General features: G+C 35.5%; 1 protein-coding gene across 6 annotated transcripts in view; it reads right to left on the reverse strand.

Moving 5' to 3' along the window:
- The window catches only part of TBC1D5 (TBC1 domain family member 5), a 463,234-nt gene that overhangs the window by 112,079 nt on the left and 325,370 nt on the right, over positions 1-25,785 (reverse strand). For all 6 annotated transcript variants that reach the window (XM_016129299.2, XM_016129292.2, XM_016129294.2 and 3 more), the window contains 2 exons: positions 15,346-15,488; positions 2,144-2,250 (listed from right to left, as the gene is read on the reverse strand). In XM_016129299.2, coding sequence (XP_015984785.2) covers positions 2,144-2,250; positions 15,346-15,488 — 250 coding nt within the window. The remainder of the gene's footprint in view (positions 1-2,143; positions 2,251-15,345; positions 15,489-25,785) is intronic.

The following is a 25,785-nucleotide window of genomic DNA, read 5'->3' on the forward strand; positions in this document are numbered from 1 at the left end:
TAGATGACTCCCTCCTCTTCCTGTCCAATTTCTTTCATCTATCTATCTATCTATCTATCTATCTATCTATCTAATTAGTTTCAAATATACAGTACATTGGTTAGACATTTATATAGTTTATAAAAGGATCCCCCTAACTGCTTCTTCTCTCCTCTGGTTTTCCACCTAGCCAATATATTAATGCTAACTGCATTCCCTATGCTGTGCTCCGTATCCCCGTGACTATCTATCAACTATTTATTAATTTGTACTTCTTTAACCTTTCACTCCATTCTCCCAAATCCCCGTCCCCTCTGTCCATTATCAAATTGTCCTCTATATTTGTAAGTCATTTTTTATTAATTTGTCCTTTTTATTCCTTAGATGCCTGTCCAATTTCTCATGTCTCAGAATTATCAGTTTAAAGTTCTACATTTTGGACCATTATATTAATCATGTTTTTACTTAGTAAGATCCTGAATGTAAAAGTGGGGCAATACCTTTTTTTAAAGATACTTATACTATTAATTATTTTTTTTTCCTTTAAACCTTAGAGAATATATTTTTTAAATGTTTATAGAATTGGCCTCATTGTACTCATATATTATGTATGCTACATTATTGAGATAAAAAGTACTCTATTAAAATCACAGATTCCACTAATAACATTGACAGATTTAGTGTATAGGATTCTGCAAATAGAAGAGTGAATAATTCATAGTAAGATCAACTATAATTAGCTAGAGAAAAATTACCAAGATCGATAGGTTTAGATAACATATTCATTTCTCCCTTTAGTGAAACCAAACAAATCACACAAATAGAGAATTCAAATAGTTATTTCAGCATTTCCCCCCTACTCTTTATGACTCTAAGAATTCCTAATGCTGAGCTGATAGAATTTAAGTTTGTAGACCAAAACTCACTGACCAGCAACCTCATTCTTTATTTCTTCTATTGATATTTCATAATCTTGGTTAGTTTTTGTGAAAAATGTGTACTTACATGACTTACATATACATATATACATAAAAAATAAATATGGGGCTTTTGGTTTTCCTAGTCAGACTCCCGAACCTTACCAGAATAAAAATAATGGTACCTTATGTGTCAGAGAAACAATAGATTATTCTTCTGATACTTCACAAAATTTTGTGTAAGAGAAATAATATGAAATTATGTATTTCTATAGAACTAGATATAGGTTCAAGGAAATAAATGCTTTTAAATAAAAAGAATAAACAGAAAATATACTCAAATGTTGAAGTCAACAACTGAGGAGAGGGCAGAAACCCTTTAGAATCAAAATTTATGTTGAACATGGAGGCACCAGTCGATCAGACATGGCTTTGGCAATGGAACCCACAGACAGACTGACTCAAAGACAGCTCGACAACTGCCAACTTGACTATTGGGAGAGCTGCCAAAAAGCCAAAGGCTGGGATTACCACCCAATGCCTGGCATTCTCGTACTCGTGTTTGAAGCTTTCTCCCTTATATTTCATCCAATATTTTTGTTTGGCTCAAACGCATCAAAAATTCACAGATTTTTTTAGATCATTAAATGTTCTTATTTTCAAGAAATATAACATTAGTTGTAAAAGAGCACACTTTTTCTCTGAAGTGTAAAGAAAATTTTGGTGACTTGCTTTAAGTTCAACTAGAGAAATCAGCATTAAAGTCTGTTTATTTTATGAGGTTACTCTTTAGCCACAAATTATGGAATAATTTAGTATTTCATTGTATCATAAACTGATATAGTACTGGTCTTTTTTTTTATAGCTCTAATGTCTTGGTCTTCACATGGTCCCCAAGGCTAAGTTGGTCCTTGTGAGGTGTTCCAATGATAATGAAGTATGGTTACAAGGAGAAGCAGTTGCTCATCTACTTCCCTGAGTTATGAGGAAGGCAGGAGGCCAGAACTACTTTCTGAGGGACAAGAGACATGTGTTCCAGTTTCTTATGGTAATGTCCACTTAATTTGCCTGCTGATTTGCTGGCCACTGAGGTATGGGAGTTTTGGCCTACAATTCTAGGCAAATACTTGCATTAGGCCCTTCATCTGCCATTAGACATATTCCCTATTAGGAATTCTTGGAGTCATACATAAAAAGCAATTTTTTACCCAACTTTAAATTGTACATATCCTACTGGGAAAGCTTACCTTTGGATCTCGAAGGAACAGAGCCTTAAGGATCAGGGAGTGTATATCCCCAATTCGTGGGTAATGCATCAGGAGGCCAAGACAGGTCTGGTAGTTACTAGAGATCACTAAATAAGGAGGAAAAAAAAATTCAGAAGCAATTTTTCTTAAGATGTTTGCATTACTGAGAATAAAAAAAAATAACAACTGAGACTCACAGAAAGCAAACCAATAACACAATTGATTTGATAAAAAGAAATAGGGAGAAGGAATCTTTACCAAATGGCCTTTGAAGTAACACACTGCACTGTTGGCTGCAGTCTAATACACTAGCACTTATCCTCAGGGGGTGTTGGAAGGAAGAGTCTTGGATAATTTTCATAAAATAATATTTACCCTGATTATGCTTCATAACTTACATGTTACATATATTCTTTTGTATATATAAATATTACATAAATAAAAATTAAAGAAAATGTAATTTCTTCTAGCTATTTGTTTTTCTAAAAGTAATAAAAAATGGGAAAATATCTATGCAGCATTTCTTGGAGGAAAAATGTAAAAAATCTTCATACATAAGTCCAACTGTATGCCTTAGACTGTCATTTAATTTTTTTTTAATATTAACCTAATTATGGGCATAATTATTAAACACATCTTTTCAGGCAGGTCTATGTAAACTACTCCATTTCTTGGCAATTCATCTGCCACTGCTGTCACTGTTGGGCCCATTAATGACACTTGTTTTGTAAGCTGCACTGAGTGACGCCACAGCACTGATAGTGAAGGAACTTTATAGTTACAACTTCTTGTGGCTGCAACCGAGCCCTTTTTATTCATCAGAGTAGTTGAAAAATATTTGTTAGGAAAACAACTGTGATTCAACAGGAACAACACAAATCAGAAACAATTGTTCGTGACCAGAAATACTGTTAATTCTTAAATTTCTTTTCCTTCTTCTGTTGGAAACACCATATCAGGCTATAGCTTCCTACTCCTCCCTCTGCCCATTACATTATGGAGAAAAGAGACAGGACTGGGCAAAATGAATAATTATAATCTATGTAAGGAATCACTTTATCATCTTCATTTCCGTTGCTGATCTGACAGCTTGTAATTTCATACATCTGCTTTCATTTGTAAGGCACTCACTTATCCTACCCTTTCTATATCTGTTCAGACTCTTCTTATCCATTCATTTTGTTATATTCAAACTCAGTTACCTGTTGTCCTTTTTTCTCTAGAATTCAAAAAGCTAGGATATTGAGAATAGTATAATGTTTTCATGTACAGTCCTCCTATGAGATCTAACAAATAAACAAAATTTAGGTAATCAACTCATATTTCATAACTTGGAAAGTTATTCTCTCATATGCTATGATTATATATTAGTAATTGACCAAGGAAGAGTGTTTTGTAGGAGAGGCAGGAGAGTTTTGTGGAAATGATTCTCAGCTTGGGATTCAAAGATATGGGTTTGAATCCTGGGACATCATTTGACTATTTCATAAAAAGTTGCTCAAAGATTAAATGACATCATCTGTGTGACAGATTGACAGCAGCTCTTCAAAACTTGTTAAAAGTAACCTCTCTGAGCTCAAGTTTAGTCATTGGAAAACAACTTTCTGAGTTAAAAAAATTATCTGCCTACCCCATTCAATCCAAAAATCATATGTAGAACTTTACCTGCATCATCTCATATAGTTTCTATGACAATCTTCTTATAAGATACAATTATTATCCCTGTTTTACAAATGAAAAAACTGATACTTGTAAAGGTTAACTCATTTGACCAAATCGCACAGCCCTTGGTGTATAAGGCCAGGTATAGTACATATTTAGAAATATCTGTAAATTCTTATATTTAGGTAACAAAATATCATATAAAACAAATAATCATGGATTAAATATAAAACAAAAATGGGCTAACAACAACAAAAAAGAAAACCTTACATCAAGGCTTTAACGTAATTTATTATACCTATCCCTGATAAGAAAGCCAATGTGTCCCACAAAGTAACACAGAAGGCATTTAATAAATGCAATGCACTCTGAAAAAAAAGTTTGTTGTAGGTCTACCACATGCAGGAAAAAATACATTATTACTACATTCAGTGTCCTCAACTATTTAAAAACCCTTACTATTTAATATTCCCAGTTATAAAAAGGCAACATACAAAATAGATTTCAAATGGACCAGAAAACTAGGTGGGGTTAGGGAGTAAATCATAAATAAAAACAACAAAATGTTTATTCTTTGAAATCTTAGAGAAAGCCAAGTATAAAACAGGGTCATATCCATCTCCACACAAAGCGATTTTCATCTAGTGTTTAAGACCCTCATAAGATTTTGTCCTTCTAGGTTTTCCTCTCCGACTGCCACTGTGACAATGGCCTCTCTGAGCACTATCAATCACTGCAATAACCACTTTCAAAACCACACACTCTTCTGAAAATTAAAAAAGGGAATGGTTCTTATTTCTCTAGTAGTTTTTGTACAAAATAATATGAGACGTTTCAATTGATGTTTTAGAAAGAGGACAATCTCAAATTCAGAGTGGCCCACTCCTTGTCTAGAAAAAGACTTTTAAAATTGCCATTCTCATTGCTTTTCAAGCTTAATAAACTTTCAACAGGATTTATTTTAATCAGAGATCAAACAACACAAGAGATCTCTACTCAAGATTCACACCTTCAAACATACAGTGCTACACCTGAAAGGCGGTAAGCAAGCAAGCATCAAGGGCAGGGCTGCTGGTGGCTGAATGCAAACACCGGAGTAAGAACTCGGTATTAGAAAAGTTAGAATTACAGCATGTCAGCTCCAGAGCACCACTGATAGTAGCTGTGAAATCTGAAGCAAATCAGTTAACTGCACAGGCTTGAGTTTCCTCTACATCTCTGTCTCATTAACCATTAAAGAAATAGATGATACAGTGCAAAAACTTTTAAGTATTTTTAACGCAAGTTATCACCATTAATGTAATAACTGTAGGCATGTGCTCAGAATCCGGGCCCAAATTATATTTCCATATCTGTAAAATGTAATGGAAATGAAGTCTGAAAAAATTAGCGTGTATTGAGATTTAGGAAAGAAACAGTAAGCCTTATTTATAGTTTTTGCCTTTCTTAATTTTTAATCCAAACGAAGAAAAAACTATAGGTCAGGTTATTTATTTACATGTTTGTAGGTTAATTTGAATACAGATATGTAGGCACATTTTATTTCACTGTGCTTAGTGATTTTTAATGCCATACTCAAAAATATAAATTTGCCAGTAGAAATTTGCCAGTCGAAGTACAGAAAATATTCAGTATCCTGACAATATCCCTTTCTTTTTGTTAGACTTTCGTATTCACTCATTTAATGAACATTTAGTATGTAACTATTTTGTTCCATACACTGAGTTAAATTCTAAGGACCTAATGAGAAATAAGACACAATTTCAACTTCCTGTTCATATTCCAGTGGAAGAGAAGCCTAAGAACAACTGCAATATAGGACAGAGCTAGTAACAGTGGCACATACAAAGGGCGGAGACGACTCCTAGAGTGGAAGTCTGGGAGGATGGTGAGGGTGTCAGCCAACAGCATATGGAAGCACATGGAGGCAAGACACTGAGTGGCTCCTACCGCAGGGCACTAAAAAGAAATGGAGACACGGAGGGGGAAAAGTAGGTGGGGGTTTTGCATATATGTAGAGGATGGAGTTTAGATTTTACTCTGTATTTGTTAGTATTCACTGAAGAACTGTAAGTCATGTGATCAGATCTGTTTCTCAGGAAGAATGACACTGGCACAGGGGGATAGTGGGAGGGAGGAAAAGAGAGACAAGAGGCGAGGGGCCAGGTAAAGTCCCTGGTGATACTACAGAGGAGAGATGAATACCCGAAGTGAGGAATGGGCAGAGGGGTATAGTGGGCAGAAAGTGCTGGAAAAATGAATATGTCTCTTATGTGTTTAAACTTGGGGAATGTGTGCTTATGAGAAACAGAAAGACAATAGCAGACAATGAGACTTAGTAAAAATATTAACAAATTCACATAATAAGGCTACTTAAAGGATATAACGACTTATAATGACTTCTTTGTGGAAGTTTTAAACTTAGTTTTTATTTTTATGAAAGCCGTTCACGTATTTAGTTTAAGGAGTTAAATCATTCTATAAGTCTGGTTACGAAAATAGTACTTGCTGTCTCCTAACCCTACTTCCCACTCTCCAGAAGCATTTGCTTCCTTTTAGCTGATTAAAAAAAAAATTTTTTTTTACCTTCCATATTGAGAAAAAACATGCTAATGTTACTAGCTAATGTTATCTACTAACTGTCCATTCAAGAAGACAAAGCTTTAACTTGTCCTTAGCACTGATACCCGACCCTCATCAGCCTCCACATCACACATGAATTCTTTGTCCTTCCCCCATGAAGTTACATCATATTTTAGTTAGATCAATTTTTAGAGTTTTCATTTTTATAAGTAGGCAAATGTTAGCACAGCTGAGCATTGTAGTATATTGTGACGACTTTCTTTTCTTGCATAGTTTCAGTTTTTCCTGGAGTTTATAACTATCTTGTTTTTCATTTGTCTTGTGTATATATTTAACACTAATTTAAAAAATGCTTTCCCAGTCCTATAAATCTCCTCTCAATACTTCTCAAAATTTTAAGTATTTTGTCTATTTCTGATTTTTTGAGGAAATTTCTCATGAGGCCTTTGGCCTGCTCTTTCACCCTGAGGATGTCTTTTACCTCTTCCAAGGATTATATCCTTATTTCCTAGAATACCCAGATTACTCTTTTTTGCTTTACTTTCCCATTTTGGTAGAGCATATCCTCCAAAAGTTGCCAAAACTTGGAAGCAACCAAGATGTCCTTCAGTAGGTCAATGGATAAACTGTGGTACATTCAGATAATGAAATATTATTCAGCGCTAAAAAGAAGTGAGCAATCAAGCCATGAAAAGACATGGAGAAAATGTAAATGCATAGTACTAAGCGAAGGAAGTTAATCTGAAAGGTTACATAATGTATGATTTCAACTATATGACAGTCTGAAAAAATAAAACTATGGAGACAATCAAAAGGTAAGTGGTTGTCGTAGGTAAGAGGGGAGGAAAGAATAAACAGAACGCAGAGGATTTCAGGGCAGGGACACTACTCCGTATGAGACTATGATGGATCCACGTCATTATACATGTGTCTGAATCCAAAGAATGAACCACAACGTGAACTGTGGACTTTGGGTGATCACGATTTTATCGGTGCAGGTTCATCGACTGTAACAAATTTTATACTGCAGTGAGTGAGGTTAGCTGTGTGCATATGGGGGTGGGGGTATAAAAGAACTCTGTACTTTTTGCTCAATTTTGCTGTGAATCTAAAAATTCTCTAAAATAAAGTCTTTAAAAAATAAAAGAATAAAAAATCTAGACATCAAAAAACGATGATGTACTACTATGGTATATTAGCCTATGTCAGTGAAATTTTATAAGATATTTAAACTAAAACATGAAGTAATATAAATGGTACTTGTAACTCAAAGGGTACAATAATATCCGCATCTGAGATGGTCATAAAAACGACTGGAAATGTTTAATGTCTGAGAGGGAAGAGAGCTGGCAGTCAGGAACTGCTTAGACACTCCTGCAAAAATAAGACCACCGTTTTATGCTTTGAGAAAAACTCTGTGACACATTACCCTGTGATTTAAGAGAGTCCTTGTTTCTAGTCCCTGAGGTTGAGTAAAGCTGTTCCAGAAAGGACAAGGAAATTCATTCTGCAGTTGAAACAAACTGCATTTTGACATCGGTATGATGTTGAACACGCTCTTAATGAGAAAACAGAGAAAGAGGAACTCTGGAGTAGGACAGATGGAAACACTGACAGATGGACAGGTAGTGGCTGAAGAGTAAGGAGAGATATAAAATGAAATAGAAAAGAGCAATGTTTCATAACAGGAAGAGATCACAGCAGACACACCCGGCCAGGTCAAGAAATGGCTAAGGAGAGAGACCTTTACAGAAAACTGAGGAAAATTATAGTTTTGTGATATGTTTATGCTGGCTAAAAAAACAAGGTGGGAAGTAGGTAGAAGTGCCAAGAAGGAAACTTTTCCATTTACAAAGTGTTCAGGGAGAAAGTAAATTAAAAGAGACAATAAATATTTGAGAAATAATTTCTGATTAGAAAAATCTACAGTTAAATGAATTTGATTATAGTGTTTAAGTATTAATATGATTCATAAGAAAAATAAAAGGTACGTTACATTGTAATGAGAGAAAATGGTTTTCTTTGACGCTAGTTGAAAAAATAAAAATTTAAATCAATAAAAATGTGAAAAATTTTAGATACTTAATTTAAAAAGTAGACAATGCTTTCTTTAAAAAGTCATGTAGAAAAGTGTATTTTAAAAATCATTATTCACTTGAGTTGATATTCAAAGAGTTTTTGGGCACCTGTCCGCAGCCATTTCTGTGCACAAATCCATGTGTCCACCCCAAGGTGTCTAGAGTACCCTCTGTCTGAGATCTCTCCAAATACTACCTAAACACATGTAGAGCTTCAGATGCTTTGACTAGGGAAGAACTATAAAAGGTGGTATTTGTCCTGAGGAGCCTCCAATCTAGTTGAGAAGATGGGACTAACATGCAACAATAAGCAACAAATAAAATAGAATATAATCAAGTGCTATGTTGAGCGGTATTGATTAAAATCTTACAGGACAGCAAAAGTGAGAGATCAATGAGGGCTAGAATAACTGGGAAAAGTTTAGGGAAAAGCTTCCTTGCCTTAGGTCTGAAAACAGAAGCAAGATTTAGATGGACCCAGGGGAAAGGGGGGAACCACATGAGTGACATAGTATGAAATAAGTCAGTAAAAAAAAACTGTGTGATGAGAGTATGGCTATTAATAATCTATAGGAGTCACGGCTTATAATATTTTCTTACGTCCTAACGTTTATCTTTTTGGATATAATCTTAAGCCATATAATCTGGCAAAGAATCCAAAAAGCACTTCTTATAACACATAAGGGAGTAAAGATGTTTATGGTTTGATTAAAATGTTAGGGAATAATTCTCTTCAGAAATGGATACTGTGTACCTTTAGTAAAGTAAAAATTTTTCAAAAACAGCCATTTGACCATCATTTCAAAGTTAAAATCTGTATAGATAATGTTCATAGTGTAATTTTTTTTTTTCCAATTTGAATTTCACTTTTACTTAATAAGATCAAGGTAGAGCCTGAGGAATGGAAAAGGTGATGCGGGAACCAGTCCGCTTGTCAACAGCCACGTGGCCCTGCGCTGGTTTCCCGAACCTCTAAACATGGAGGCTGGGCTCGGTCTCTGAAACCTCATCAAGAACACAGTGTTTGTAAGAAATCTATTAAGCAGTTGAATATTATACCTGCTTGACTGAATTACTTTCAAAAATAATGAGAGCTTTGTTCAAGGGATATTAAGAAAATTATAAGAACACTTTTGTTAAAAATTAAACATGAGGTGCTGACAGCAGTGAAGGGGGTAAATAAGAACTGAGCAGAGGCACTGAGATCTACCCCACAGACTGAGTGTGATTGTTTTAAACTACTTTACTGGCTGGGCATTGTATTAGTTTGCTAGGGCTGCTGTAACAAAGCACCCAAAACTGGATGGTTACAACAACAGGAATTTGTTGTCTAACAGTTCTGCAGGCTAGAAGTCTAAAACCAAGGTGCTTGTCAGGGCTATGCTCCCTCTCCAACCTGTAGGGAAGAATCCTTCTTTTTCTCTTTTAGCTTCTTGTGGCAGGGCTGTTTCTTCTGAGGGCTCTAGGGAGAATCTGTTCTATGACTTTCTTCTAGCTTTTGGTGACAGCTGGAAATCCTTGTCATTTCTTGGCTTGTAGATGAATCACTATAATCTTTGCCTCTGTTTTTATATGGTGTTATTCTCCATGTTCTCAGTCATATTTCAGTAGGAGCCTGCCCTACTCCAGTATAACCTCATCTTAACTAATTATATCTGCAACCACCTATTTACAAATAAGGCCATATTTGAGGTACTAGAGGTTAGGACTTCAATATATATTTTGGAAGAATATAATTCAACCTATAACAGGCCTCATAACCTGTGCCTGTAAAGTCAAGATATAGGATTAGATACTGTGAATCTTAACCATTTTTTAAATTAGATATTCCTTTGGGAAGATGATGAAACCTATATACCCCTGACCCAGGGAAACACATATCTATACAGAATTTTGCACTGTGTCCAGATGATCACAGGCCCTTTGAAGGCCTCCACAGAACCCCTAGAAGGTATGGACCCCAAGTAAAGAATGCTGTCACTGAAAGAAGGCTCTGGGTTTCTCAAAGTGTATCATCCTTTGAGCTACAGATATAAAACCTATATACAGTTCCAAAAGGACACAGGTAATGCCCAGAGCCATCACCACTATGGATGCTCCAGGCAGGGCATCATGAGTCAGAATCCAGTGAGATGGAATAAAAACTTGACACCAGTGTTCCATCTGGAATGCTGAAGCTGGCAAATTGTTCACCTTCCGCTGGTTCTTGACCTTGGCCTACAATGCAAGCTCATCTAATTAGCACTGCCCTCCCATACGTTCTAGCCAATCTCGTCCTGTGTCTGCTTCCTGCGACTCCCCACTCTCTCAGTCCTTTTCTCTGAGAACCAACGCCTTTCTCTCTGAGCTTAGCCTTCCTGGAGCCTCCAGTGGTGGTGGCGGTGGTAAGGGGGCACCACCTTGCCCCCTGTTTCCAAGCTATTGCTTCCTCTCTTTCCATAAAACCTCCTCTTCCTCTGAAGTTCATGCCACCTATATATACCTCCGTCACCCCCTTCATTGCTGTCATCTGTGCATCAAGACAGCTGGCAAATAGTAGGCGCTCTATAAATACTGGTTGAACGGTTGATTCTTTGAATAAATAATTGAATAAAAGATGTTTTCTTGGTCACTCTTCTACATTTATTTGAAACTTTCATTGCTTCACTCACTGTTCTTCTTTCTACATCTTTTCATGATTCTAGGTGAAGTGCCCACAGAGGACCAAACAAAAATCCCAGCTCCCTCAAAATTCCTTGCTCTCCTCAGTGACTTACTTTCTCCTTTAATAACATTATCCATTTGGGTCCCACCCAGAACTGCTCCATGTCTTCTTCTTTGACCATACTTCTGATTTTGGCTCTCCTACTCTACCTCTAATTCCTTGACACTCTGATTTCCGAATAGTGTTTCTCTGGCCACATTTCCCTCCCTCTGCATCCTAAACCACTCTCTTAAAATGCATTCAACATGCTCTGCCCTCCTTCCTCCCTTTGGATCTGCCTAATTCATTTGGATGTGGGCCTAACTTGAAGCTGGAATCATTACCTTCCTCCTTTGTATCTTGCCTGGACTGCTGAGCATGGCTGGAGAGAAACATAAACTTGAAGCCTATTGCCACTGCCCACTGCTTGTCTCTGTTGGATCCTCAACAGCTAGACCAGGCTTGTCCTAATTCTTGGTCAGCCATTTCCCAGCCATTCCCCTCAAACCCCTAACATTACCCTGACCCATTCACACTAGACAATCTTGCTTGCTCGTTTATCAGACATGGAATTCCTTCTTCCACTTTCCATCTTTTCCATAAACTGGTCTTCTTCTGAAACCTGCCTTGTGCCTGCCTCCTTCCAGGATCACCATGTTTTCATTCCTAGTCCACAGGCAATCTTCCACAGGACTCCTGACCTCCGATCCCTTATTTCTTTAATTATGTCACTAAAAGAATATTTGTCAGGAAGATTACTATGCACTGGGAGCTGTTTTAGATGGCAGGACACAGTAGGAAAACCAAGATAGACAAAAATCATGTCCTTCATTGGGGTGTATGTGAAGTGGGGGGCGGTATGAAGAACAAATAACAAACAAATAAAAAACTTGAATAATTTATAAGATAATTAACCTTTTTATAGATCTTATCCATGGAACCGGAGGGAAAAAATAGTGCTGACAGTTGGAGGAGGAACTTAAGACTGGTTTCAGAAGTAAACCTCTCCATCAGCTCCCCCCCCCCCGCCCCCCGGTGTCCCTGGTCTCATTCTAAAGACAGCCATCAACATTCTTTGCCCTTGCATTGACCTCTAGTTATATCTTTCTTCTCTTCTCCATTGACTTTCTCTAAAGATTCCTCTACATATGCTATCTCCATGTTCTATCTTTTTTTATTGGGTTGACTTTTTAGTTGAAAATGTAATGTATACATTAAACTACACCAGCAACAAAACTGTAGACAAGGCTATTGTAATTCTTAACTGTCCAGTCTCCCTTTAACCCCCTGGGATCCAGCTTCTGCCCCACCTCTCCATCATATCCATTCTGGCAAAGGTATCATACAGAACCACATCTGCGGGGACTTTTCCAGACTTACCTCACTGTACCTCAGCACTCCTGACCCCTGTCACCTTCCTTGGCTCAGATAATATAGTTTTGTGAGGTTACGACACAAGTTCTTCCTTCTCTGGTGTTAACCCTGAAAACTAACTTAAACACTGATGTTAAATACAGCATTCTACTTTTGCTCATGTTTTTTTTTCTGTAAGCACTGACCATAAGTAGGCTAACCATATAATTCTTAGCATCCTAATGGGATGCCTTTGAGTGAGAGTGGGCAGTATTAATAACTACTACTCTTGCATAGCAGGTGTAAACCGAGACTATCCCAAACAAACTGGAACCTACGGTCACCCTATTTTTAGGAGATCACGTCCCCTGTTATGGGTTTAACTAACACATATCTATTAATCATGTAAAAAATTAAGTAGCCTTGATACTTACATTGAGCTTTGTTTCCCAAATCTTCAAGTTATTCTTTCTTACAGATACCTCACTTTCAGTATAGCCAAAACTCAATCACTTCCATTCCTAAAACCTACCATTTCTAATATTTCCTATCTAAGTTATACATATTACTCAGTCACTCAACTCTCCAAGCTGGGGATCATTTCAGACTTCCTGTTTTCCTTTACCCATCATAATTACACCAAGACATGCTGACTTTGGTTTTAAAGATTTCTCTGATCTACTATTTCCCTCCCTGGACTACTGTCATAACCTTTTATCTGATTTCCTTGCTCCAGTCTAGTCTCTTGCAAGTCTATTTTCCTCTGCTGTCAGAGTGACCTAAAACTGACCACAGTTCTGATTTGAACTGTTCAATAGCTCACTATCACTTACAGAATCAAGATGTTTACCATGATCCCATTCCTATTTACTCTTTAGTCTCATATCTTGTTAGTCTGTCTCTCTCTTTTCACTCTAATAATACCAAATAGCTTCTAGAACATGCACATATACATGACCCCACTAAGCTGTTTCTCACTTATTTATGCTGCCAGGAATGCAGGTCCCCTTATTTAGCTTGCTGACATCTACACTGTTGTCTCTGGTCACCCACAGCTGGCCAAGAGGGGAGCTCAGTGACTCTCCTTTAAACTTTATAACTATCTGTCCAAATCTCAACTACACCAGCGGATATGTTAGTTTGAAATTAATTACATCAGTCCGTCCTATGAGTTGGTAAGCTTCTTGGGGACAGTCCCCCTTAAATACTAATAATCACCCTATTTTAGAAGATCTCATCAACTGCTATGGTTTTAAAAAGGCAAATTAAAGTTGGACTAAATACTGAAATGAATAAAAAGAACTTGCATTTTTCCACATGTGCTCATATGTTTTATAACAACATCAATGGAGGGATTAAAAAATGTGTAAGCGCTTCAGCTGCCAAAAATTTGCCTGTTTTATGAAATTAATTTTAAAAAGTAGAACTCAGCTTAGGAAACAGGATGATTAAATTAAAAATATAGTTGTGATATGCCAAAGTTAAGAAAAGAACAAATAATTTTTAAGACTATAGAAAATCAAAATAAATTTTAATAATTCTTTAGTTTGAAATATTTTGTGAAAATATTATCCAAAAGCATTTTTTAAATAAGAGGTTTCTCATTCCTTTTTTTTTCAAATTACTGACATTAAAAAAATTATGCAACTTTAAAATGGGAAACTAGTATTGAATATTCTAAAATATAGTATCCATCAAATCTACTCAAACATCCTTCTTTACTTCCCAGATGTTTCTTCTTATGATTTCCACATTCTTATATGATTAGCTTTGAATCAGAAAGAAGGAACTTTTTACTTTGTCTGTCAAACCTCAAACTATTTGACCTTCAAGGCACAGAAAAAACCCGACACTTTCTGGATAAAATGTGGTATTCCTGTCATTTATTCATTCAAGTAATTTTGGGGAAATTAAAAAAGTATAATCTAAAATTTTAGAGAATATTATTAGCGTTACCAGAGGGATAACAAGAGCATCTGGCACAACTGGTATTCAATGAATAAATACACAGCAATTTAACAGTCAAGATTATAAAGGACTCCAAATAGTTTATAGTCTTCTGATAAAGTCCTACTCTTATGATAGTTTTTTAATTTCCTACTTAGTCATCACTTTGTACAATCTTTCCTAATTATATTTTGGTTTACAAATCTTGTTTTGTGAACTGTAATTATTTTTCTGAAAAGGAAAACAAAATAAAGGATTATTTTGAAATTTAAAACATCTCTGATATTTTCTTCAAGCTGAGGATTATCCGACTCTTCAAAAGGGACAGGCACTGGCTTTCCAGCTATGACAAGCACCCTCAGGTAGATCAGATGAGATGGAATACAGTTACCATTTGGCACTGCATTGCGAAATACATTTGGCCAACATATAACTGAGAAGCTAAAATACTTTTAAATGTAATATTTATATTTTTAAATTGACAAGTTGTTAATACTAGAAAAACAGCTCAAATCTCCTGATAAACATCCTTGAATACTACCTACCTGTCAGAAGGTGGAGCTCTAAACATATCTGAAATACTTACTGGCTTTTTATATATGCATTTCACAAATGTGTGTAATGAGGAGATTAAAGTAAGAGTAAAGTCTTTAGAAAAATGGTTCTGAAGAAGATTCCAATTCTCTCAAGATAAAATCACCCACATCTCTCAATATGTACACGGTTAACTAACAAAAAAGATATTTACTATGTTCCTTTGAAATTTCAATATACTGCCTACCGTGAACTGTAGCATGGTAACTCAGAATAAAAGACAAAGTATATTTAAAAGGATACACAATTTAAAAAAAATCAAGATCACCTATTTGAATGTAGGCAAGGTCATTAACACTTACAAGCATCTCGGATGTAGAGTAACATGGCTATGAAGATATAATCCACTAAACTCAGGCTTAGGCCATCTGCAAACAAGGCATCCCAGACCACCAGGAGATCCTGCAGGGGGAACTCTCGTCCGAACAGCAGCCGTACCCACCGTCTGGAGAGAAACAAAACCAAAATTCAGAAAACAGTACTTTTCAGAGTAATATATGAGAAATCATTTTTCCTGTAACTGTGAAAAAAATTATAATTTTTAACTGATCACAATGAGCAAATACTACATATCAAAAATATAATAAAGTAAAATCCAAATTTTAAGCTTTCAAAGGAATTTTGTAATTTTATAACTAGGCCAATGTCATTAAACTTTATTTCTATATGTATAAAACAAAAGTACAACATTTGGAAAGGGTAGAAATCTTTTATATTTAATAGAAATCACAAACCTCAAAAAGGCAAAGAGAAAAATAAATGTATAGTGGTCTGCCACATATGTAAGGTTATGAGTTAAAAAATACAGTTTTCCTAAATGTTATTATCACTACTGATTTTCTTTGTTAACTAGATGTTTGCAAATGGTTATATAACAAAGTACTATAGCCAAACAGAAAACTTCTTTCTCAGATTTCACTATTTAAAAAATATTCATTTTAAAATTAAATGGGAGAAAAATAGTAGATATTTATATTTGTTTTGGTCAAGCAGAGTTATTTAAAATGAAACACAGAGTGATACTTAAGTTTTACTTTAGATATACCTGATAAGTGAGGCAATGTTTCTAGATGTGTTTTTCAAAATACAGTCACTTCTAAGGCCAGGAAAATGGATATCTAAGCATAAGCATCTAATAAGAATACTGAACGAGGTTTGTATTTAATTATATATACATATATATAATTATATACATATAATTATATAACCATATGATCAAATACTTAAATAGTAACACTTCACACTTTCAACAAACACTATTTATATCTAATTCTTATGAGAAAATTAAAATAATTCACTTTGATATGTTTTTATCCATTTACTTCTAATTTCATATAACACAGTTATAATTTCCTTACACAAGCCTTTCTCTAGGAACTTCAGCTAAAATTCTCTGTGATTCTGGCACATAGCAAAAAATTAAAAATTCCAAATTTCCAGTCTACGGAATAGAGGAAACCGCTCGAAAATTAGTTATTAGATATTACCACTTTGTAGAATTCGAAACCAAACATAACCATCTGTGGGGTTAAAGTGAGGCCAAAAAAAAAAAAAATCAAATACTTTCTTCAGGCATTATTACATTTAAGGAAGAATCATAACTGTGACAAAGTAGTGCATAATCACACATGCACCGCAGTCTATTAGGAACCATATGACCAAATACTGAAGTTCTTTTATTCATATTATCAACTTAATCAACAGAATAATTACATTTTATATTCAACTACATCTGAAATTATGTTACTCATTTTTTCAGGAAAAAATTCTAATGCCTAAGTAACATTTATCTTTTTAAAAATGTTATTATACTGTTTACAGTTTTATCTATCTTTTAATTTACTCTATGCTAATATGAGAGATGACTAAAACAAAACATATCTTTTTGTCTAACATGCCAGTATTTATGCAGTTTAGGAACAAATATTATTCCTCTACATACTTCTAATTCTTTCAAATTACAAATGCTAATATTTACTGGTTTAAGGAGTGTAAAACTATCTCTAAATCAAATAGGTGCTCTTCTTAATTACAAATAATTAACTGGTCTTGCAAAGAGTATCAGGGGATCCACGGAATGGGCAAAAGCCAAGAGTAGCTAGACTAAACCATTTTGGGTACCTGCTTAAAGGGTCTTTAAACTGGTAACTGTATCTTTATTATTAAACCACTAAACATGTAGAATGTGGTTATTCACAGGTATTCAACTGAGAGAACTAGAAGAAAAATTCATCAGTGTAAAAAACTGATGAGGATCTAATGTATAAGATGGTGATTATATTTGATAACATTGTATTATATAATTAAAATTTGCTAAGAGTAGAACTTAACTCTTCTCACCAAAAAAGAGAGAGGAGAAGAGATTGGAGAGTGAGAGTGAGTGCCAGAGGGAGAAGAGAGAGACGGAGAGAAAGAGAAGAAAGAAAGAAATACTGAAAGAAAGAAGATAAGAAAGAAAGAAAGAAAGAAGGAAAAGAAAAGAAAAAGAAAGAAAAGAAAGAAAAGAAAGAAAGATACAAAGAATAAAGAAAGGAACAAAAAGAAAAGAAAGGAAAAGAATAGAAAAGAAAAGAAAAGAAAGACAAGAAAAACAAAGAAAGGGAAAAAGAAAGAAAGAAAGAAAGAAAGAAAGAAAGAAAGAAAGAAAGAAAGAAAGAAAGAAAGAAAGAAAGAAAGAAAGAGTGATGGATGTATTAATTAACTAGATGGAAGGAATCCTTTCAATGTACACCTACATCAAATCTTTAAAATGTACGCTTTAAATATCTTACACTTTTATTTGTCATTATACCTCAGTAAAGCTGAAAAATATAAATAAATAAGTAAATAAGCATTACCTTGGTTTGATGAATTGGCAAATTTTGGCTGACATTTAACTGATTTCTCCTGGTTCAAATCTAGATGTTAGTACAAAATCAAGCATCGTACCTACAAAATAGTACGTGTCCTGAACCTGTCCCTTTCACATTTAGAGGTTATTTTAATGCTTTCCTTATTTGAATAAGCCCACTTAGTAAATACTGCTGCTGTTTCCTGAAAGCCACTGCTTTTGCTTAACACCTTCTTAAGTGTTGGGGGAAAATTTTGTGTTTTCCCTTCTTTCTCCTATAGAAAGAAAAATCACTTTTGAAAGAGTTGACATCATGCTGTAATAGCAAAAAAAGAAAATAAATAAAGAAGGTTAATACACACCACAGATTAGAATACAATACTATTTTTTCCCCGTTCTTCAAAGCTCAAATTCCTCTCATTTTCTAATGGACAATCATACCTTTGGTTTCATCACAGTGTGTCAAAAGCAAAAAAAAGGAACGAAGTAGCCTATTTCTTAGAAATAGTTTATGTTCCTATTATTTCTATAACAAAATGCCCAGTTATTGCTCAGACTTCTCTTGCAACCTTTCTGCTGATTAGGGTTGTGTTAGCTTAGCTTCAAAAATGACCCCACGGATAGATTTACACAGCAATTTCTACTGCAGCACCGTCAGGAGTGGGAACTGCAAACATCTAGTAATCTACATTGAATAAAACATATCCTCAAAACTACACAGAATGTACGTCTTCAGTACTTTTATATTTAATGTATAATCTATGATGTGCTGCTTTATAAATGTTTTACATTGCTTTAGTTTTGAAGTTTCACCTTGCCAAGTACACTGCTAAATAATTCCAGGGCAAGGACCAAATTGTGTGTGTGTGTGTGTGTGTGTGTGTGTGTGTGTGTGAGAGAGAGAGAGAGAGAGAGAGAGAGAGAGAGAGATTCAAAACATTCTTTGTAAAGAGCTCTGTACATTTTGTTAAGTGCTCTATGTATCTACCAAGGTCCTGTTAAACTTACTGTATGCTACTGAGAAGCAAAGGTGTAGCTAAACTGGAAATACAGGTACTGTTCTTCTTAGTGACAACATAAAAATAATGCAGTAAATAGAAAAAGGCCAGAAACACATAAGAAAAAATTTATTATTAGATGCCCGTGTGTTTCTTTTATATAAGAGTTAGTAAGTTGTATATATAAGTATATTAAATTAAAGCAAAATACAGTTTCCTCAATTTTATATGCAATTATAGCAAAAATAAGACCAAATTCTCAAAATATTTAAGTATCATATGACTAATGGAATGCTTTGGGACCAACAATGACCTTATCAATAATTAAATCATTTTTAGCCCAACTGAATTTAGTTTATACATATATTTACCACACGCAAATTTTCCTGTGCTATTTTAGGCTTTCTTCATTGAGCTTAAAAGCCAAGAAAAAATTCAGTTCTTTATGGAATGAGTTACCAATAGAAATTATTTCAGTAAGCTTTTGTATTCTGTGAAAGAAAAACTTACTCTAAGAAATGAGGTCTTACGAAGAAGTCACTCGTAAAATTAACATGCTTTTATTGCAGTTAAAAATATTTAGCAGGAGTTTAAGTTACATTTAAGTATAGTATTAAACCTTACCTTTCCCTTTAAAGATAGCTTCAGTTTAATTGCTTGATACTATTAATTTTGCTTTATGTATGTTACACCTGCAGATTGCAATGCTCATAATGTACACATCTTATCACGTGTGATAATACAGTAATTCATAATTTACCAGACCTACTTAGTAATTAAAATCTACACAAACAAAAAAGGCCATCTGAAGTATTAAATTTAATAATAAACCACTCAAAGACAGGACAGTTTCTATGTCTGTACTTATACCACTATTCCCAATTTTAAATTTCTGTGTAATTAAGTTGCTATCCTCAGGGGATCAGTAACTCCTGGTGGTATTATTGCTTGGTGAATGACCCATGGAAACACCAAGAAAAATCCATTTTTTTTATCGATCAGTTTATGAAAATAACCAATTTGACTGATGTTTAAATAAACATAGCCTTAATCCAACATAGCTGTAGTGGATTATGTGTGAAGAAATTTATATACCAATTTTTCATTTGTTTCTTTTCTTTTCTTTTAATGGCCCTTTAGTGAGATGTGGATATGGTCACCTTGGAATGAACAAGTAAAGTACAAAAAGGTATATTCAATTTAATTTAATAAGCATTATAAGGACATCTTAAGTAACTTGTGATCACAAAATGGTAACACTGGGTAAGCGTATTGGAACACAGAAAAGTAATGCTAAATTTTTTGCTTAATGATATTAACTTTTTTGGTTGCTTTCTGTTCACTTGTACTTTTCAAAGCTAATAATTAATTATTAAATAATCCTTGTCTGGTAGGAAATAAACAAAGAGTCCAAATTCTGTATTATACCAGAGAAAAAAGCAAATATAAATGTTCACCTCTGTGGTTGCTGTCTCCATGACTGAGTTTAGACTCTTATTATGTTGGGTTCCTTTGTACCCAGTTATTTTCAAATTACTTTATCTTTAGTTTTACTTTATATCAACTCTGTGACAATAGTCTTAAAATTAGAACCAAATATTGCAGTTATTTTAATTAGGGTCACAAGGCATTCTCATCTTGGAGAGCAAAGCCACAAAATATGGAAGCCAAAATAAATAATATTTTTTCTCCAATTTCATATTCATTATTTTTCTATGGCACTTTAAAATACATTACTGAAGATGCTTAGACTGTTTACCAATTTTTTAAATCCAGTCAACTATTTCAATTTGGTCCACTTAAAAATAGTTGTGACCTGCATGCATTACCGAAAGATCTGAACACTTCGAGTCCATCAAACTTACTTCAAAAAGAGAAGGAACTGAAATTTGAATTAGTTATTAACTTTAAAGAACTCAATTTTGCTTTCTAAGTGCTCCTTGTAATCCATGGGTTGAACTCAGCTTGAATTTGACTTTCTGGAAACACATGTTAAACCTAATTTAACCCCCACAGGATAAGTATATGAAGTGTTTAAAGGGTATTTTAGACTTTGAGGAAAATTCTCTGTTCCTTTCAGAGGGCAGTACATAGCCATTTATTAAGGAAGGTTTCTTATTCCAAAAATAAGTTCCTAATAATTATCACCCATTCCTACTGTAATTTATTCTCTTTAGTAAGTATCTGAAGCTCGTTTTTTATCAGAACTATAATACACCCTTTGCAAAAATAGTCTAAATGGAAAGCAGAGGCTTGCGTATCTATGTTTTTCTAGAGTATAAGATGTTCATGAGAATGTTGCACATAGATGATCATTGCATATTTTTAGGCTGTATAATGGTTGACTATTTCTCTCTCTCTCTCTCTCTCTCTCTCTCTCTCTCTCTCTCTCTCTCTCTCACACACACACACACACACACACACACACACACGTTCACATAACCCTTTCTTAGAGGCATACCTGCTATTTATATTACAAGTATGACATTTCAAGGACTGAGTAATTTTAGGATGTGTGATTTACCAGCAAATTCAAATAAAGCTGGTGAAAGATGGTAACACTCCAATATAGATTTACTTGTATGAATAAGATGCACTCTGAGAATCCAACCAGGATGCAGATGGAATCTTAGCCCTGACTCAAGAGGACCATGGTGGTCACAGATGCTAAGGAGTCATCTCTCTAACCAACCACTTACTTGGGCTCTACTACAAGTGAGCTACTGGGCATGTCCTTCAGAAAATCACTTGGAAGCCATTACTGACTATGAAATAACACAAAAAATTAATGTAAGCTGGTGGTCATGTTGGGAAAATTAATTTTAGCTCTGTGAATACTAGTTTTTATTCATATTACAGACAAGTTTTACTTTTAGAAAGTCTGTACATGGGCTTTGTTCTGTCGTTTTACCTTCAGGAAAGGGAATTATGATCAAATCAAGTTTCTGAAAGAGCATACTGAGAATTGCTAAAAATAATCGCTCCATCCTACCTAATCTGAAACTCATTTAAAAAAAAATTGTGTGACTATTTTTTAAAAATTGTCATAGAGAATTTCAAATACCAATGGAATCTTAACCTCACTGAATAACACTTTTCAACTTCCTCTGCATAAATCTCCTAATACATTTATATACATTGTTGGGAGAACTGACATGAAATCTAACACTAAACTGAGAAATATCAGTATCCATGTGATTCAAGATGAAGGTAAGACCATAAATCTATATACGTCACCAAGAGTCAGACTGAACACATTCCTAAAAGGAGGTGCTGGGGCCTGATTCTCTTGGACCTCTTATCACTTAGCTACAGTGGCAAGCACTCTCTGGGGTTGGTGTTCATTGGCCCTCTCTTTTTTCTCTTCTTTGCTATCCCATAAGGCACCCTGACCCTGCCTGGCTACCCAGAGGCTAGGGCAAGTGCTTCACTCAGGCCTGATGTTTGGAAGTCCCATATCTATTAGGTCACTGCTTCCTAATTACATTTTCCAAAGATAAAATCACTGATAAACAAACCCATCTAAAGGTTTAGTTAACTGACAGTCTGGTTTCTTTCTCTTCTCCAGCAGACCACAAGCTCCTTGGGATTATTTGGTGTTGGATACAGAGTAGGAGGTTAACAAATGTTTATTAAATTATATGACTCCCCCCCCCCCACCCCCCGCCCAGGTCAGCTCTTCTTAACTAGGAGTTTTCTCAACCTTGAGCCTACGTCCTTGACCTCTCCCAGGTTTCGTAGCTGCTCATCAGACATTTCCCTGGGCTTCTATCATCTCTGTAGGGATCCCTGGACATACATAAGTAGTAAGTGATCATACCTATGTAAAAATTGATCAAGCCTACAAAACCCTCTGGGGCCTTCCCCTTCATATTCTGAACTCTGGCTCTCGGCTTGCCCACACCTCAGATGCCCCTGAGCTAGGGCCTGTAGTCTACTAGAACTTCTCTATTCAAAGTGTGATATGAGTACTAGTAGCATCGCCTGGGGCTTGTTAGCAAGGTAGACTCCCAGATCCCCGATATAGTACTACTGGATCAGAATCTTCACTTTAACAAGACTTCCATGTCATCTCTGTGTATATTAAATTTGAGAAGCAGCAGACCAGGTGCTAGATCCTTATTTCCTGCACATCTTGGTGCCAGCTGCCAGGGTTCCTAAAACACTATGCATTCATGTAAAATGTTACTCCAGGAATAGAGAGAAAGCTTAAACTATTGAAGGGACTCATCTACTTAGAGTAGTGATCTCCAACTTTAGCATGCATGAGACTTGTATAGAGGGCTTATTAAAATACAAATTGCTACAACCTACCCTTAAAGTTTTCTGATTCTGATTCTAAGATTTAGCTGGGGCCTGATAATTGGCATTTTGAACTAGTTCCCTAGAGTTGCTGATGTTGCTGATCTGCAGACCACAGTATGTGAATTGTTGCACTGGACGTTTTGGTTTCTCTCCACATCTTCTCAGCTTAGTCCTCAGTGTGTATCCTCAGATTGGCTTGTCTAGTCTTTGGATAAATGGCCACTAAACATCTAATGATTGGGACACAAAGTAAAGATAGCCAAGCCTCTCTTAATATTCTGTATCTGTTAGCTTCCACATATATATTTTTTTCTCCCCAGAAAAATACTACTACAAAAACATGATCCAATAAAAAGAAGAAACATAGAAGTGGGGAGACGTAGAAGGACTCTCAAAGGCTGGGAGAAGCTAGGCTGCTTTGATTTTTTTTTTTTTTTTAACTCTCATATACTACAAGATGAAGGAATGACAAAATAAGGTTACAAAAACTGTGACATTGTAAATGCTAACATTTACAAGTTAATGTTTTTTAAAGGTAAGTTTACTATAATGAATACATATAATCTCGATTGAAGGTTGAGTGAACACTCTAGATTTGAGGTCCTTTGTGTTTAGTCCTGAGCTAATGGTTCTCCTGGGCCTCTTGTGATTGGCTCTAATGAGGGAAGAGAGTTGGGACTGGCAGGACTGATGAGCTAAGTGCAAAGAGATAGAGCCCATGAGGGAAGTGGGAAAATACATACAAGGGGCAGAGAATCCCCATGGCACCAGGACCCAAAAGGGCATTCTCCTACTCCGATGCAGAAGCCCTGCAATATCGGAAGCCTGCCTAAATAATCACCTATTCAGTGCTTATCTATTCTGTGTTACCTGTGAACCGTTCTCACCCTAAGGTTCTGCACTATCAACCTGCTCAGGTGAGTCTAAAATGAAATGTGCATTTAAAATGTTATCCCTGGAAGAATAAAGAGCTAAACTCTAAGAGAGGTCTCTCCAATAGCATTACTACCAGCTCCATGATGTCCTGTGGAGGGAAGATTTCAGGATAAGGTTGTTTTCCTGGAACCTCTTGAATCTCAATGCACAGTTGAAATAAAGGAAGACCACCCAAATAAGAATAAGCAGAGGCTATTTATTCAAAGCTGGCTATAGCAAGGGAATCAGCTACCATCACATGTGTTTGGCAAAGAATCAGAGTCAGTCGGGGGAGCAAGAAAGCTTTACCATGAAAAAAGAGGAAAGGCTTCAGGTATGCCTGATTGGAGGTTGTGAGTGGTGGGCTGACTAGAAATGGTGATTGATCTGTGGAGCATACTTGGCTTTTTCTGGTTGGTCCGGAGTTGGAAGCAGGCAAAATAGGAAAGTTGACAGTCGCTGACCAAGTCCTGACTATTCTGGGCTGATTTTGTTACAGGGGTTATGGTTTGGTTTCCTGGGCTTCTTATGTGGGTCAGATTCTATTGTGCTATATTTTCTGGCCATTGTCCATTTGCATATTCAGTTTTCAATGTGGATGCCTATGCTTGTGCTCAATTTGGACTAGTTACAATTATGGAAAATCACAAAATTACTTTCTTCAGTAGTTCTGGAGTCGAAAAGAAGGCAGTGACAATGGGTCTGTTGTTTCTCCACAAAATTTTATGAAAAGTATGAAACAGTGAAACTTAAATTATTTTGTAAATAGAAAGGAGCTGTGGACCCTTTGAGAGTTTAAACGAGTTATGAACCCTCTCCCCTAAAAAATACACCTCTACACACATACACTATACCTACTCATGTGCAAACATTTGAGGAGTTTGGCTGACCCACAGACCTTAAATTGAGAAGTCATATCTTTTATTTTATTCATTTTATTTTATTTTATTATTTTATTTTGTATTCTACTTTATTTTATTTTACTTTATTTTATTTTAGATGCTTATATTACCACTGAAAGTTACATTCTACTGAAAGGAATACATAGCCTCCTTGTGACTATTTCAAAGAATCTCCTTGCATTTTAAAAGAATAGCATATTTTCCTTCTTGAAGGGTCCCTGGATTAAATCACTGCTGCTAAGGAGCTAGTCCGTGTGGCTCAGCTGGTACAGCCTCTAAATCAGCATGGCCATGACCTGACAATATTCACCTTCATACGTGGGGGTGAAACAGCTGAGCAGAGGGCCGTGGACACCCTTCACTGACTTCTTCTCCTGGCCTGTGCTAACCCTGCTCTGACCATAAGGAAGACTGCTGTGAAAAACATTGAGGATCTTCATTTAACAAATATTTCCTGAACTTTGACTGTGTGGCAGGTACTGTGCTAGGCCCTAGACTGAATGATGTGCCGTCAACTTTCAATCAATAACAAGGAAATTATCCAAAGTTAATGTCTAATTTAATAAAAGTCCTCTCAATCTGGGTCCGTAGTCACTTTGAATTGTTCTGTGCCCCTCCCCATTAAGTCCCTCAATCAAACAGGGTGTGTTCAGGGAATGCAAACTAATGGCTACATTAGCAAAATATAATTAGGAAGGTAAAAACAATTTAAAACATTACTAAATACACTTCAAAGCCAAGTATTAATTGTTTTTGGATTATCCACCATTTGGGATTATATTGCCCTAGTTC

Source organism: Rousettus aegyptiacus, unplaced genomic scaffold, assembly GCF_014176215.1.
Source record: "Rousettus aegyptiacus isolate mRouAeg1 unplaced genomic scaffold, mRouAeg1.p scaffold_m13_p_4, whole genome shotgun sequence".
Classification (NCBI taxonomy): domain Eukaryota; kingdom Metazoa; phylum Chordata; class Mammalia; order Chiroptera; family Pteropodidae; genus Rousettus; species Rousettus aegyptiacus.